We start from the raw sequence: 17500 nt of genomic DNA, 5'->3' as shown, positions 1-17500 counted from the left end.
TCTCTTCTCATCCACTCTCACCTCTCCATCTCTCTTCTCATCCACTCTCACCTCTCAATCTCTCTTCTCATCCACTCTCACCTCTCCACCTCTCTTCTCATCCACTCTCACCTCTCCATCTCTCTTCTCATCCACTCTCACCTCTCCATCTCTCTTCTCATCCACTCTCACCTCTCCATCTCTCTTCTCATCCACTCTCACCTCTCCATCTCTCTTCTCATCCACTCTCACCTCTCCATCTCTCTTCTCATCCACTCTCACCTCTACATATCTCTTCTCATCCACTCTCACCTCTCCATCTCTCTTTTCTCCTGCCATTCGCTCTGTATATCTCTCCTACTCTCATCCACCCTTCCCTCTCTCATCTTTTTATCCCATTCCCCTCTCTTTACTTCTATTCTTCCCCTCCATGCACCCATTGCGTCCCTCTCTCTCTCTCCCTCCCATTCTACTCATGCCTTATTGTTCTCCTATAGAGAAATCACTTTCTCCACCACCCCACCACCACCACCACCCCTTGTTCTCATCACCACAGTGACTATGTGAGCAGGAAACATTACCATAGCAAATGAAAGAGAGAATCTCTTTCTTCTTCTGTTTCTTTTCTTGTCGTTTCCCATCCCTTCCTCCCGCCAGCCTGCTAATGAGAGCAGGGACTGCTAGTTGGGAGTTAACCCATTCTGGGCTGGGAACCCATTTTGGTGTCAGCACTATGTTCTGCTTTAGCTATTGAAAAATAGCAGATCTACAAGCTCATAGCGCGCCACCTAGTGGCGCGCTACGAGCTTGTATAGGTCTGCTATTTTTGAAAAATCGAAGAGCGACTGACGTAGAAGACATTTTTTTTTAATCTGATCTCAGGTCAGAATGGAAAACTGTCAGGATGTAGAAGACATTTTTTAGAATCTGATCTCAGGTCAGAATGGGTTAAGAGTAAAAAACCCAACACTGCGTGTGCTTCTCTTCGGCAGACAAAAGCTTTTTTTTACACCAGTTGACTCGTTGTTGCCGCACCATCTAAACCCAGTGGAGACTATAAGAAGGAGACGTATATCCTGCTTGAAATGTAAAGAAGGACGTGACCGGTGGGAGTCTGACGCAATGCAAGCCTAACAGCATGATGTTAAAAGATCATTAACTCATTCCGACCTGAGATCAGATTCTAAAAAAAAATCTTCTACGACAGTTTTCTGAAAAAGCTATGTTTCTGTCAGTCGTTCTTCGATCTTTCAAAAATAGCAGACCTATACAAGTTCATAGCGCGCCACTCGGTGGCGCGCTATGAGCTTGTAGATCTGCTATTTTTCAATAGCTATAGTATAAAGCATATCATAATGCTAACACCAAAAGGGGTTCCCGCCCCAAAATGGGTTAAAGCATCGTCAAATGATGTGAACTTTTAACATAACCGCTCTATGGATTTTGATTTGTTAAAGCACACTTCTATATCTCTCTCACTGACAACGCACGCCTATACACAAATTAATGTAAATCTCCATTTGTACTGGTCAGTAATCGGCCGATAATATTTATGAACGTCGAGTATAATGCAAGATAGCGAGTGTGTCAAACAAACCATTCAATTGGAAAAACAGAAATGCACAAGTATGTATGTACAGTATGTAAGTACGTACGTACGTACGTATGTACTGTACGTATACGTATGTATGTATATGAGAGAGACAGCGAGACAGGGAGGGGGGGGGGGTTGCGTGGGCGCAGAGGGAAATAAAACATCTGCTGTGTACTCTTGACAGTTTAGACAGAAGTTGCTGAGTGTGTAGTCCAGGCTAATGCATGCGGTATGTGGACATTCAGATGGGCTGCTTGAAGGGGGGGGGGGGGAGAGAGAGAGAGAGAGAGAGAGAGAGGCCACCCATTCCATCCAGGATGCCATGACCAATTTCATGCTCTCCCTGGAAAGGTTGTGGCACCAGTGTGTGTGTGTGTGTGTGTGTGTGTGTGTGTGTGTGTGTGTGTGTGTGTGTGTGTGTGTGTGCATGCTCGCGTGCGTGCGTGTGTTGTGCATATGTATGCATTTGTGTGTCCAGTTTAAACCCAGTTAACCCCAGCCTATTGGTGGAAATCTGCTGCAGTTGCAGGCTTTGACAACATATATGTCGAACGACCCCAAGCACTGTCACTATCCATAACTCTCTCTCTCTCTCTCTCTCTCTCTCTCTCTCTCTCTCTCTAGCCATAAACTAATCTGTGATGATACTTGTGTAAAACTGTGAGAGAAGAGACAGGGAAGGAGAATCAGAGAACAATCACAATGTTCTCCATTCAAATATTATACTGGTTCAAATGATATTCAATTACAATCAAGAGAGTGGACATACAGTATTTATGGATATGTAATGAGGAACAGAGGGCTTTCAAATAGGATTTCACAAGAAAGGGAGCACATGCAAAAAAAGAATGTGTGTGTGTGTGTGTGTGTGTGTGTGTGTGTGTGTGTGTTGTGTATAATACAAAATGTGATCTAATGCTGAGAAACGACAGAAGCCATCAACTGTGGACAGACAGAGAGAGACAGGGTGAGAGATAGAGAGTGACAGAGTGTGCACACGCGAGAAAGAATCAAAAGAGAGTGAAAGAACGGGAGAATAAAGTGTGTGCGTGTGTGTGTGTGTGTGTGTGTGTGTGTGTGTGTGTGTGTGTGTGTGTGTGTGTGTGTGTGTGTGTGTGTGTGTGCACGCGCGTGCGTGCGCGTGTGTGCGTCTCGTTGATCATTCTGACACATGTCTGAGCATTTCTGTCACTTTAATGTCACTGTGGAAATTCTGCAGATTAGTAGAACATCCGTCAGGGAGCCGGGCCTATCCAAGCCAACAGAACGCATGCAATATTAATCGCTAATATTCCCCTCAGCCTTTTATGCTTCCAGTATTACACAGACAGAAGAGAGGCTAGCTGAATATTCACGCTATGTGGACATGTCGGACACACGCACGCGCGCACGCTACAGCCCTGACATACCGATGTCTTTCACTGTAGGGTGGTTTTGTTCGCAAAAGGGATTAATGTATGTTCTAAAGTAATCTCACAGGCGCACACACGCAGACACACGCGCGCGCACACACACACACACACACACACACACACACACACACACTCACACACACACACACGGTTATTACCATATAGTCAGATTGTTGATTCCTGTCCCATCTGTTACCACCTGCTAACTAGATACAGTCACATGAGTCACTGAGAGAAACAGAGACCGAGAGAGATGAAAAGATGTCGTAGAGGCAGGAAGGAGACAACGATAGAGTGAGACCAAGTGGAAACAGAGGGGGGGGAAAGGAGGGATAAAACAATAGTATAGACATAGAAATAGATGAAGAGAAAGAGGAAAATGTCCCTGTCACAGTCCCAGGAGAGAGAGAAAGAGACGGATATATGGAGAGATGAGAGAACTAGTAAATGAAAGGAGAGATGGAATGGAAAGATCGGAGAAGAGAAGAGAAGAGAAGAGAAGAGAAGAGAAGAGAAGAGAAGAGAAGAGAAGAGAAGAGAAGAGAAGAGAAGAGAAGAGGAGATGGAAAGCCAGTGGAGGAGGAAAGGGGCTGAGGAGTATAGGAAGAGAAAGAGAGAGAGACCTTTGACGTATTGAAAGACATCTTAAAGTGGACCGTTAAGGCGTGTATTTGAGCAAACCTGGTATTGCACACACTAGATATAGGCTATACCCACCACACTGGTGGGCATGGCCAGGTCTAGGATGATGCCATACAGACTGTAACCACTGAACACCTACTGTACAGCAGGGCTGGACTGGGACAAAAATTCGGCCCGGTCATTTTCGCGTGAATTTGGCCCAGACCGGCCGGCCCACCACAACCAGCGTGCAGATAGCAGAAACTCTACCGCCCGCTCCGTCGCGGCACACACAAACAAACAAGCCCCTAATATATACCACCACTTTTACAGAACAACATATACAAACCAACAGACCAACTACACACAACCCTTTGTAGAGGGTTTATTTGTTGTCCAGTATACTTAACTACAGTACTAGTGATTTAACCCATTTTGGGCCGGAACCACATTTAGTGTTATAAACATTATGTTATAATTTAGCTATTGAAAAATAGCAGATCTACAAGCTTGTAGGTCTGCTATTTTTGAAAAATCGTGAAAATGTGGCACAAATCTTTGAATATATATTCTTTCAGAGCGAACGTTTTTAACTCCAATATTTGCTTCTGAGGGGTTCCTCCTCAACAACATATTTTCAGATGAGGGTCGGTGGCCAATTACATATAATCTTTGGGGTCCTTGACATGAAATATTTGAGCACCACTGATACAGAAACATGAGGTATTTCAGAAAACTGTAAACTGTAGCTATAAGCTATAATTCACCATTTTGTTTAGGTTGGTGTCAGTTATGAAACCGGGAATTACAAAGGTTCACGCTATAGAAAGGCGAACGCTGTAGTATAGATGCATGCATCGGTGCGATTCAGAGAGTCGCAGGTTCAATTCCCCCAAAGATGGCCGTTATACCTTCACGACCATACAGCCCAGCACTGACACTCTAGTGCTGTGCGAAGCACGCAGTGTCACTTCATCAACTTCCAGCTACTAATTGCGTGCGTGCGTGCGTGCGTGCGTGCGTGCGGTGGAAATGTGGGCATTCATTAGAGATGTCCTCTCCATGTCGTTAAGTGGAAAACTGCTTAATTAAGACCATGAGGAGGGTTTCCCCAGGGGTTTCCACTGTGTGTGTGTGTGTGTGTGTGTGATCTGACGTTCTTCAGACCTGCAGATGAGCACACAGCACAGCCAATGCGTGTCGGGGGTAATGTGGTCTTTGTGACAGTGCAGTGGAGGAGGGTGTCCTGAATGTACACTGAATGGTAGGTTGTCTTACTGACATTACAAAGTGCAGTGGAGGAGTGTGTCCTGAATGGTAGGTTGTCTTACTGACATTACAAAGTGCAGTTGGAGGAGTGTGTCCTGAATGGTAGGTTGTCTTACTGACATCACAAAGTGCAGTTGGAGGAGTGTGTCCTGAATGGTAGGTTGTCTTACTGACATTACAAAGTGCAGTGGAGGAGTGTGTCCTGAATGGTAGGTTGTCTTACTGACATTACAAAGTGCAGTTGGAGGAGTGTGTCCTGAATGGTAGGTTGTCTTACTGACATTACAAAGTGCAGTGGAGGAGTGTGTCCTGAATGGTAGGTTGTCTTACTGACATTACAAAGTGCAGTTGGAGGAGTGTGTCCTGAATGGTAGGTTGTCTTACTGACATTACAAAGTGCAGTGGAGGAGTGTGTCCTGAATGGTAGGTTGTCTTACTGACATTACAAAGTGCAGTGGAGGAGTGTGTCCTGAATGGTAGGTTGTCTTACTGACATTACAAAGTGCAGTGGAGGAGTGTGTCCTGAATGGTATACCGTATAGGTTGTCTTACTTACATTGTGTCCCTCCGTGTGGCTCTCTGGCACACATGCACAGCGGTAGGGTGTCACGGTGGTGTCACAATGATCCGCATGGCCATGGCACTCACATCTAACGAGAGAGAGGGGGAGAGAGGGAGAGAGAGAGAGAGAGAGAGAGAGAGAGATAAGAAGAGTGTCAAATTAAGATTTGAGTTTAAAAAGAAAGAAAGATATTTCTAGCATGGCTAGATTTCCGGTTTCGTCGTCATAACGCAACGGCCTCGTCACCAGGTCCGCGGACCTGGTTAATTATTAAAAAAATGGAAAATTAAACACATTAAACAAATAGCAGGTTTAGCGTATTAAGCAGCACTGACACATGTATTGCGGGGAACACGGGTTATGCAGTATAGAACTGTTAATTGTATTTTAACAGTCCAAATTAAAAATGATAAAGATAAAAAAAATTGTAACTATACCAGCTAAATACACAAATAAAAAGTAAGTGACTTTCTCTTTCTCTTTTATTCTGTCCATGCAGCAGCGGTGAAGCCATTAGGACGTTCCATTTAACATTTATAAACGTCAGTCTGAGATATCAGAATAATGGAAGAGCACGGCTGACAGGCCTCCATGCACACACACACACACGCACTCGCACGCACACACACACAGAGAGACAGGTCAGTCATTCAATTATTTATTCAGATATTCAGATGTGTTCATTATTTTCTTTCTTTCTTTCCTTCTTTCTTTCTTTCTTTACTGGCATATTCGGCGTCATGTGTGTGTGTGGACGTGCGCTGAACAGGTAACGTGAATATCAGCTCATGCTATACAGTATAGATATGCATACGAGTAGAGTCGTGCTGGGGCGTTCCACAAGCGCCGGCTGCCGGCAGGACAGACGGTACAGTACATTAGTACATTAGTACTGTACTGCATTAGAACATCCCCAGGTGTCTGTTTTATTTCACTGCCTTTTGTCACAAACAAGAGGATCCCCTATCATCACAAACTGCATGTACCGTAGCCTATGTGTACACGTGCGCCTGTCAAGACCCCCGCAATTGCTCACACACTCACACAATGCTCCCTCACTGTCACTGCACACACACACACACACACACACACACACACACACACACACACACACACACACACAGTCCTTTTGCCATGTACATGCTTGAGAAGGGAGAAGATGGAGAGAGAGAGAGAGAGATGGAATTATGGGACAGAATAGATGGGTGGAGTGTGGGGGGGTGGGTTTTAGAATTGACGTTTCAGTGCATTTAAATTCCCCCTACTTCAGTCTAACAACAAGCTACTAATTAAAACAGCTTAGAGAGGGAGATGATTGCTTCTTCCATAATCTCATAATTACCACAGTCAGAAGAAAGCCTTCTCTGTCAGCTTAATGGACACGTGTGTTATGAAAACCAGCGTTGAAACACTTCTCGTCTCCCGTTTACACGCGTCAACATTCAATATATCTGAAGTGATCCGTCCTCGTCTGTTCAAAACGTGTTAAAACCGACAGAGAGAGAGAGACATTCTCAGCAATTCTCCTGTCCTACTATGAATGTGCAAAAAAACTGTGTGTGTCTGTGTGTGTGTGTGTGTGTGTGTGTGTGTGTGTGTGTGTGTGTGTGTGTGTGTGTGTGTGTGTGTGTGTGTGTGTGTCGGTCGGATACACGGTTGTCCGGAACCGCTATGCCCATGCATATACTGTATGGGGGGGGGTAACAGGGGGTCGCCCCTTTTCCATCTCGCCCCACTATACTCTACCTAGCTGTAAATAACAAACATAAATTCATGTTGGTGATTATATAAAAGGTATTAGAGTATTAATGTATCATTGTCAAGTTCTGAATATCCACAGGCATAATAATAGCATGATGATGCCATTACAAAACATGAAATGAACGTGTTTAATAAAACAAAATGAACTGCTAGAAGGTCCTGAATTAATTTATTTTATAGAGATCGACTACTACACAATCAAATATAAATCCATACAATATAATTTCAGATTTCAGTGAGGGAGGGAAATACTAAATTAACTGTTAACGACATTAACACTTTTCGAGGGGGCGAGTTGGTAAAGGGGCCAAGGGGGCGAGTCGTCTGGTATTCATATGGGGTACAGTGGGACTCTGGCAATGGTGAAAGTTACAAAAAACAATATTTTTTCACCGCCTTCTTTTGACGCCCTCGTCACCAAGACTGCGTTTTGTCGACTCCGCTGGCTCTATGGGAACAGATTTTTTTTAGAATCCTAATATCTCGGATTCCTCTTCCAGGCTGCGTTTTGGATCAAAACAAGCTTGAGTTGCGGATCATTTCTATAAACGATTACGATCACTCGTTACAAAAAATATGTTTTGGGTGAATTTAAATGACATTCGCATGCAGGACACGCTACATACATAGCGATTTCCACTTCTCCGTTTCCGAGTGAAACGGCTTTCAAAATAAAACAGTTAACGTTGAAGTGAACAGTGGCGGTCTTCCGAGTATAAATTCAGCCACCAGATGGCGCTGGTGGCGGTGGGTGAGTATAATGAGAATCGATTTTCGAATCGTGACCGCAATAGTCCGCAGCCCTAATTTCCGACTTGCATCGTTCTCGACTTGCATCGTTTCCGAGTAGGGCCGGGTTCTCAGCAGAAAAACTATCCAAATGTGGAGAGACTAATGCATTCAGTGACTGCCTCCCCTTTCAGCTGGGAGCCTTCCTCAATGTTTGAGGAAGGCATACAGACAAAACCTGCCAGCGTTCTCTGTCTTTTGGCTTAAAATAAATGTTGAAATAAAATCATGGTTTATTTCAAGGTGTGCTGCTTAATTTGTTATTTTTCCATGGGAAGACAAGTCAATCACTGAATCACAATTCACGAACTCCATGCAAACTAACCTGTGCTTTCAGTGAGGGGAGCACTGCCTCCAAAATAAATAACTGTTTGATCATTTCAAGACAGAGGACAATATACTACATGAGAGGACTTAGACGTTATATCATTATATTTGTATTGTTGGAACTTAATTGACCAAGCTCAAATTGATTTAAGATCTGATGACACAAAAAAAAATATGGTATTATGCATTGAATTGAAATACAGTTTGGTAAATAAATGGTAAATGGTGCATTTATATATAGCGCCTTTAACCAAGGCGCTTTACATAGATTGTGCATTACATTCACCCATTCACACACACACACACACACACACACACACACACACAAACACATTCACACACCGATGGCAGCGGAAACCATGCAAGGCACCAACCTGCACATCAGGAGCAATTAGGGGTTCAGCGTCTTGCTCAAGGATACTTGGACAGCAACTCTGGGGGAGCCCATCAGGGTTCGAACTGGCAACCTTATGGTTACGATCCAGCCACTCTACCCCTGAGCCACCACCGCCCCAATTTACAGTCTTATACGGTTTAACCCATTTTGGGCAGGGAACCCCTTTTGGTGTTAGCATCATGTTATGCTTTGGCTATTGAAAAATAACAGATCTACAACCTCATAGCACGCCACCGAGTGGCGCGCTACGAGCTTGTAGGTCTGCTATTTTTCGAAAAATCGAAGATCGACTTACATAGAAACATAGTCTTTTTCAGAAAACTGTCAGGATGTAGAAGACATTTTTTTAGAATCTGATCTCAGGTCACAAAATGGGTTAATACTCCGTTACTGAATTTGAAAAAAATCAATCAATAACGTTATAACATGTCATGACTTCTCACCTCCCACTGACGGTGATCTCGTTGACGGCGTAGTATCGGTGCAGAGGGTTGACCCCGGCCGCGGCGGCGGTGTGGTACTGTCCACTCAGATGGATCCTGATGTGGGAGGCCTGGACCATCCTCTGCAGCGCGGGGCTGCCGTAGAAGTCATTGTAGCCCGGCCTCAGGTTGGGCTCTGGGGTCAGCAGGCTGAAGGTGATGTTACCTCCGGTGTATGGCACCTCACTGAAAAAAAACACGCGGAACCAGAGGATGAGCGAGTGACGTCAGGACTTCGGCGCCCTATCGCGACGTCACTCGCTCGTCTATTCTTCTCTATGGAGAATAACATGGGCTCATCTTAAAATCGTTTCATATGAGCGCTGTGGTCCAAAAATAGGCGTTATTGTCAGGGAGGTGTCTCTGTATCGTATCGTGCGTGCGTGCGTTGATACAATTTAAATAATGTTCAACAGCTGTTTAAGTTACCAATGGAATGTGTTATTCCAAGGACACATTATTGTGGGGTGGGGGCCCCCGTTACAACGATGTAGCCCTGCCCTGCACGTCTGGGAACCAATCCCCTCGCTACCTATACTCTCCTGTGACCCCAGTGTTTAACCCATTCTGACCTGAGATCAGATTCATACGAGGTTTCCACGGGACACACACTGGTCTGATGAACCCATTCTGACCTGAGATCAGATTCTAAAAATGTCAGTCGTTAAAAAAAAAAAAAAATAGCAGACCTACAAGCTCGTAGCGCGCCACTCGGTGGCGTGCTATGAGCTTGTAGATCTGCTATTTTTCAATACCTAAAGCACGACATAATGCTAACACCAAAATGGGTTCCCGTTCAGAATGTGTTAATAGACCCATCGTTTAGTCCTACTCGCTATACAGACAAATAAAACATAAATGTTTCAGGGGAGGTGGAATTGCTCTGCCGTGTTAAAAATAAATCAATGAACCATTATTTACCCACGAGGTTTTGTCTAGGGAGGCTGTGTGCACCAGCCCACAGACATCTCAAGCAGCTAAAACAACACAAACAAGAGTTATACTGGTCCTTTTTTTAGATGCAGGCAAAGCTTCAGCGATACAGTCTGGTGAGACAGCCGAATGGTTTTTCCTTTCATTGTTTTGCTTATAATGACATGCCCAAATATTGGAACGCCAAGGGTGAAGTGGTTAAACCCTTAGGAGGCTAATTATCTTGAGATAGGATTGTGTTTATTAATTGTTATTTATGTTTTCTCCAAATCATTAAAGTATATCAATCAACTAATATGCTATCCTCAAATGATTGTAGTTGCTCCAATGCCAGCCTATGTTTACGTCGTACCTGTTCTATCTGGTGCCAACCCCAAGGCAAGGTGTGTGTGTGTGTGTGTGTGTGTGTGTGTGTGTGTGTGTGTGTGTGTGTGTGTGTGTGTGTGTGTGTGTGTGTGTGTGTGTGTGTGTGTGTGTGTGTGTAAGTTCAGTTCTCTACCTGGTACTACTGCCAAAGCAACGTGGCAGTTTCCTTTATGAATCTATAGTGCCACTGTGAGCATGCCAAGATATGTATGCGTGTGTGTGTGTGTGTGTGTGTGTGTGTGTGTGTGTGTGTGTGTGTGGGGGGGGCTCCCTTGTTCAGTCAAGCCAACATGTTTCTCTGTAATCTTGTCTTCATAGAGGCGACTGTGACCAGCCAATAGGGTCACAGCTAGACTACTTCCTGCTTTTCTCTGATTGGCCAAGATCAAATGTTTTCGCATCAACTGGAACAGAGTGTGTGTGAGTGTGTGTGTGTGTGTGTGTGTGTGTGTGTGTGTGTGTGTGTGTGTGTGTGTGTGTGTGTGTGTGTGTGTGCGTGCGTGCGTGCGTGCGCGAGAGCTTCCCTAGGGGGAGAAACAGAGACAGATAAAGCAGCCAAACCCATTCAGTATTTTAGCCGTAACGTGAGCGCCCCATCCAGAGATACTTCCGGGTCCTACTTTTGTGTCCCCATAGAGTTATACTGTGACTCTCCGTCAGACTAAATCTGAGACGAAAACAACCACGAAAGTCTCATTTTACCGATTTCCTCGCAACAACAAAGCTACTGCTCTCCCAAATCTGGCTGTGACAGGCCGTCTGGCTCCACACGGAATACTATCGCCATTTTATTTCATTGTGTCAACTGAATCCTCATTAATGCACACTAGATTCAACATCCTCAAGCCTGCAGACATTCTAAATATGCCCCCGAAATATTGTACTGAGCAACAATCATTATTCAATAATAATGATAATAATAGTCTTTATTGTCTCCACATCATATATTTTCTTTGTCATGGACACTTGTACAGAATTCTACTCGAGTTGGAAGCATTAAGACTCATTTTTAACCCTCAATGGCTTCCTTTCTGAAAAATAACGTCATTGTAAAAAGATTCACGCGTGTAGATATGCTATTTACAATGAGATGCGGACGGGAGCTGGTGCCACTTGGACCTGGACGTAACGTAGGACTACAAAATGACGTCGGACTTAACCCATTCTGGACGGGAACCCGTTTTGGTGTTTTAACTAAGCATTATGTTATACTTTAGCCATTGAAAAATCGTAAATCGACGTCAGGCCTATACAGAATTCTGTCTGTCTCACTGGGAAAACATGGTCAGGACTTTAGCCAATTTGCATCACATGTGCGTACACACACACAAACACACACACACACACACACACACACACACACACACACACACACCACCTACCGAGGGAGTTGTAAACAGTTCACAGAGTCTGGTCTGAGCAGCGGCCCGTCGTTCTCCAGTCCAAACACACTGCAGTTTCTGGCCATGTACTGCCAGTCGGACCACGCCGCCTCTGAACCGCTCCCATTGGTGGAAACACTCTGGGTCCGCCTCTGGATCCCAACCGACTCTGGCAACAGACCCCCAAACTGAACGATGACATAGAACACCTGGGGGGGGGGGGGAAGAGAGAGAGAGAGAGAGAGAGAGAGAGAGAGAGAGAGTATACATATAAATCACTTCAGGAGAGATGAGGATATTAGGAAACACTCCAACGATGATCATAGCCAACAATGGTCAACTATATTTGAATTATTGTTGGGTTATAGGACAGGATCCCCCCCCATGGGTTTTTTTATACCTTTCAATCTGGGAACCCCTTTTTGGGGTAGTCGTTGCTATACTGTATGTACAGTATAGCTATACGTATACTGTACATTTTTGTAAACGTCTCTCAGCAAACTCAGGATTTAGAAGGCATTTTTAGAATCGGCCTCGGGCCTAAATTGGCTAATGAAGTGCCATATAATGGTGAGTTTAGTCGTGATGTTTGAACTATCGGTGAGTTATTGATTAAAACACTAGTCGGGCTCTCTCACACAAAAAAAGACACTAAGCACTTAGCACATACTGTACCAGTGGTGTGTGTGTGTGTGTGTGTGTGTGTGTGTGTGTGTGTGTGTGTGTGTGTGTTATCTGCTTTGCTGCAGTGTGGGCTGGGACACCGAGGCACACAGCAGGGAGCGAACTAAGCTACCAGTACCTCACGTGCACACAACAGACACACACACACACACACACACACACTTCAGACAGGATGCTGAAGTGTTTTATCTGGAGACCAAGTCAGGAGAGCACACACACACACACACACACACACACAGACACACACACAAAACACTTCAGAGAGAAGAGGGATGAGTCTTTGAGGGCGCAAGTATGGCCAACCCCCAAATGTATCCCTCTCTTTCTTTCCCGTCCCCAACTCTCCATCATGCAATGCTTTGTACTTGGGATGAAACTACAGTGCAGTACTGCACGCGCAGTACAGTACAGTACAGTACAGCGCACGTGCACACACACACACACACACACACACACACACACACACACACACACACACACACACACAGGACAAACTGCTCTGAGACCTGTTCAATGACCATGTTCTGATTGTGTGTCATGGTCATTTCAGACTTTCAACACCTCAAGAACATGGGGATGTGCCACCATGAGATCTTATCATATACGTATACCCAGCATTTCTTTGCGCTGGACGAAAGGGATTGATAAGAACCAAGATTTCTATTAATCTAGAGGGGTGGTGATAACATATCAGTTGCTAGTCTCGGGTGTTTTGCGCAAACCAATGCAAACACGTGTAAAAATCAGCCATTCCGACGGCATCAAGACCTTGCCGAAATACATGCTATAGTCTACAAAGATCAACTGTAGATATAGTCGACCGTGAATATCTTACGATATCGTCGACTAAAACTCGACTAAAACTTCTCATGACGACTCTCATGACTAAAACTAAATAAAAGATGTTCTGGAGGGAGGTACAGTATATACATGTAGGCCTATTATTTATTGTGCACATTTTGTTATGCCATGGATTGAATATAGGACCACAATGGAAACAATACTGTATCACATACATTTCTGGCTAATAAAGTAATGAATCAATCAATGTGTGTGTCGGTTTGTGTGTGCGTGCGTGCGTGCGTGCGTGCGTGCGTGTGTGTGTGTGTGTGTGCGCTATCAGGTGTGTCACCTGGTACTGTCCGTTAGCCAGGTCCACGGTAACAGTGAGGGTCTCCTCCTCAGTGAAGGGTTTAGACAGCCAGATGGTTCCCATGTCCTGGTCATTGATGTAGCTCAGAGGGTGAGCGTTGAGGTCCAGCCTCAACACCCTGTTGTTGGTCGTGTCCTGGACCGCGTTGGGGATGCAGTACCTGTTGAAATAAAACACAGAGAAATATCTGATTTTTTTGTTTTCTTGTTTCCTGATTTATTTATTTTTAAAATTTTATTTATTCTCGAAAATTAAACTAATTTTCAGTGTCGTCGAGCAATACAATATCATAACAAAAAACATCACAATACATCAGAAGATCAGGAAAAGGAAAACAAAACGTAATAAGACAAATTTCAAAACGATCTAAAAACAGTTACATATTGTGGGGATGTGTATGCTCACCAGGGTTTTAAAACGACTCAAGGGTACTAAATGTGGTCAATTTTAATGTCGTCTGCAGGTCATTCCATGTATTAGGGTGCCACAGAAGCTAAAGGCAGATCTACCAAGTTCAGAGTTAACTTTTGGTGAAATGACTTGATCGGGTGTGGTATAGGGCTCAGAGCCCCCCCCCCCCCCCCCCCCCCCCCCCCCCCAACAATGACGAGATGTATTTAGGACAATCTCCAAGCATGGCTTCATACATGACAGTAACATGTAACATGTAACAGTAACAGTAACATGGACAATTGGACATGCTATACATGTGATCGTGACAGTACCATACCTCTCCACTAGCGGGTGCACTCTGGGGTGACTGGCAGGACAGCGGCACTCGGACTGGGCGTGCAGCGAGGGCAGGACCCCCGAATACGCCTCCACTACCTCCCTGTTATAGAACAGCAGAGGAATGGACCAACACAGAGTTAATAATACGTCCTCCACTACCTCCCTGTTAGAGAACAGCAGACAGTCCAATAGAGGAATGGACCAACACAGAGTTAATACGTCCTCCACTACCTCCCTGTTAGAACAGCAGACAGTCCAATAGAGGAATGGACCAACACAGAGTTAATACGTCCTCCACTACCTCCCTGTTATAGAACAGCAGACAGTCCAATAGAGGAATGGACCAACACAGAGTTAATACGTCCTCCACTACCTCCCTGTTAGAACAGCAGAGGAATGGACCAACACAGAGTTAATACGACCTCCACTACCTCCCTGTTATAGAACAGCAGACAGTCCAATAGAGGAATGGACCAACACATAGTTAATACGTCCTCCACTAATGTGACAAAAACAAAAGAACTTGTCATTCATGAAAAGGAACCTGTGCAGTCCATTACAATTGGTGGACAAATAGTGGAGGTAGTAGACACTTTTAAATACTTAGGCACATATATTGACAGCAAACTCAATTTCAGTGAAAATACTGACCAGATTTTTAAAACTTGTAATCAACGCCTCCACCTACTACGCAAGCTCAACTCCTTCAGCGTGAGCAAGAATATTATGGAAACAGTCTATAAAAACCTGATAGAGGGAATCTTGACTTTTAACATGGCAATGTGGTTTGGTAATTTAAATGTAAAAGGAAGAAGCAAGCTGCAGCGAATAGTAAACCTAGCCTCAAAAATAATTGGGAAGAGACAGCAACAACTAGGCTGTAACTACAAGGAGGTACTTCGTAAAAAAGCTATCAAGATAGCAAACGACCCCTCTCATCCACTCTGCAGGGAGTTCGAACTACTTCCCTCTGGTAGACGGTACAAAGTACCAAGAGCTAACCGTAACATTTTTAAAAATTCTTTCATACCAAATGCCATTAAGGCACTAAATGATACCATGTCTCGCTAGATTTGTTTGTTTTTCCAATGTATCTGCCACTGTTGTCCTGCACTTTTTTGCCATGTGAAAATAATTGTGTTAAGTGTCGTTGCTGTTGTTGTAACCGTTTGTTTTTTACTGTTTGAGACCGAAGATGAATTTCCACACGTGGACAATAAATGAAACTAACTAACTAACTAACTAACTACCTCCCTGTTATAGAACAGCAGACAGTCCAATAGAGGAATGGACCAACACATAGTTAATACGTCCTCCACTACCTCCCTGTTAGAGAACAGCAGACAGTCCAATAGAGGAATGGACCAACACATAGTTAATACGTCCTCCACTACCTCCCTGTTATAGAACAGCAGACAGTCCAATAGAGGAATGGACCAACACAGAGTTAATACGTCCTCCACTACCTCCCTGTTAGAGAACAGCAGACAGTCCAATAGAGGAATGGACCAACACATAGTTAATACGTCCTCCACTACCTCCCTGTTATAGAACAGCAGACAGTCCAATAGAGGAATGGACCAACACAGAGTTAATACGTCCTCCACTACCTCCCTGTTATAGAACAGCAGACAGTCCAATAGAGGAATGGACCAACACAGAGTTAATACGCCTCCACTACCTCCCTGTTAGAACAGCTAGCCAGTCCTTGAGGGAGTTCCAGGGGGTCCCCAGCTAAATGATAGTTTGGAACCAAATGGACCATTATGGGTCTGTAACTCTGAGAGCGTACGGATGGAACCAAATTGGTCCATTTTGGTTCCATTGATTTTACAATATAAAACCGGGGGTCCCAGAGATAGAAATGCCATTAAATGGGGGAGTCTGTACTGTAGATGTGCATGTCAAACTTGGGGGTCCTTGAAATTAAACGGGTTGAGAATCACTGCTAGAGCCGTCAAAATCATCTCTCATGTGGAGGTCCCTGCATGGCATGTCTTTTTCAAATGGGGGTCCGCGGGCTCATTAGTGCCAATTTGGGGGTCCTTGACATGGACACGTTTTTTGGAACCACTGCGTTAACCCTCTAACACCCGCATTAATTTCTACTTGCAAAAAAATGATTTCAACCTTACTACTACTTTGTACTACTAGGACTGACACTAAAAAATATGTTAAAAAAAATAAAAAAAATAAAGTTTGATGAAAATTTTATAATAATTATATAATAATTATATAATAATATAATAAAATAATAATTTACATTTGGGGGATATCTTTCACAATAATGAATAAAACATGTTCTAGACATTCTAATGATCACCAAAAAACATATATTACAATTATTTTACCTACTTTTATTAGGGTAAAGGTCAAAAGTCTTAGCAGGGCTCGAAATTAACTTTTTTACTTGGTAGCACTGGTGCTCCCAAATTCAGAATGAAGGAGCACCAGAAAAAAATTAGGAGCACCCACCAAAATTTTACGAGCACCAATATGTAATCGATTTTTTACATTCATTATTATTACACTTGTAGCCTACAGCAGTGGTTCCCAACATTTTTCATGTCAAGCACCCTCAAATTGACACTCATTAGCCCATGGACCCCCATTTGAAAATATATGCCAGGGACCCCCATATGAGAAGATTTTTACGGCTCTAGCAGTGATTTTCAGTTATTTACATTTCAAGGACCCCCAGTTTGACCTGAATTAGGCTACCGTTCCCCATTTCTATCTCTGGGACCCATAAAATCAAAGTTAATTTAACTGAGTGTACAAATGTACAGTGAAATTGGTTTACCCATAGTATGTAGTACACTCTCAGAGTTTCAGACCCATAAGGGTCCATTTGGTTCCTAACTATCATTTAACCGAGGACCCCTAGGGATCCCCGGACCCCACTTTGGGAACCACTGGCCTACAAGCCAGTTGGTATGAGATGCTATTTTTGTGGCAATAAACCAGTTGAAAATATAATATAATATAATATATATATATAGGCCTACTGTATATATTTATGAGAAGTTATTTTCATAACGTCATCATAAATGTGTG

At 43.8% G+C, this 17500-nt stretch overlaps 1 protein-coding gene across 1 annotated transcript in view; it reads right to left on the bottom strand.

Annotated features, from left to right (window-relative positions):
• Positions 1 to 17500, bottom strand: part of ush2a (Usher syndrome 2A (autosomal recessive, mild)) — a gene marked incomplete at both ends in the record, with an annotated part of 314802 nt that overhangs the window by 265466 nt on the left and 31836 nt on the right. Inside the window, 5 exon segments of the mRNA XM_080771896.1 lie at positions 5432 to 5525; positions 9155 to 9379; positions 11875 to 12083; positions 13691 to 13871; positions 14442 to 14543. Coding sequence (XP_080628022.1) covers positions 5432 to 5525; positions 9155 to 9379; positions 11875 to 12083; positions 13691 to 13871; positions 14442 to 14543 — 811 coding nt within the window.

The sequence above is a fragment of the Protomyctophum bolini genome, assembly GCF_963924005.1.
Source record: "Protomyctophum bolini genome assembly, chromosome: 1".
Classification (NCBI taxonomy): Eukaryota; Metazoa; Chordata; class Actinopteri; order Myctophiformes; family Myctophidae; genus Protomyctophum; species Protomyctophum bolini.
The sequence above is the reverse complement of the archived record's forward strand: the minus strand, read 5'-3'. Positions and strand labels throughout refer to the sequence as shown.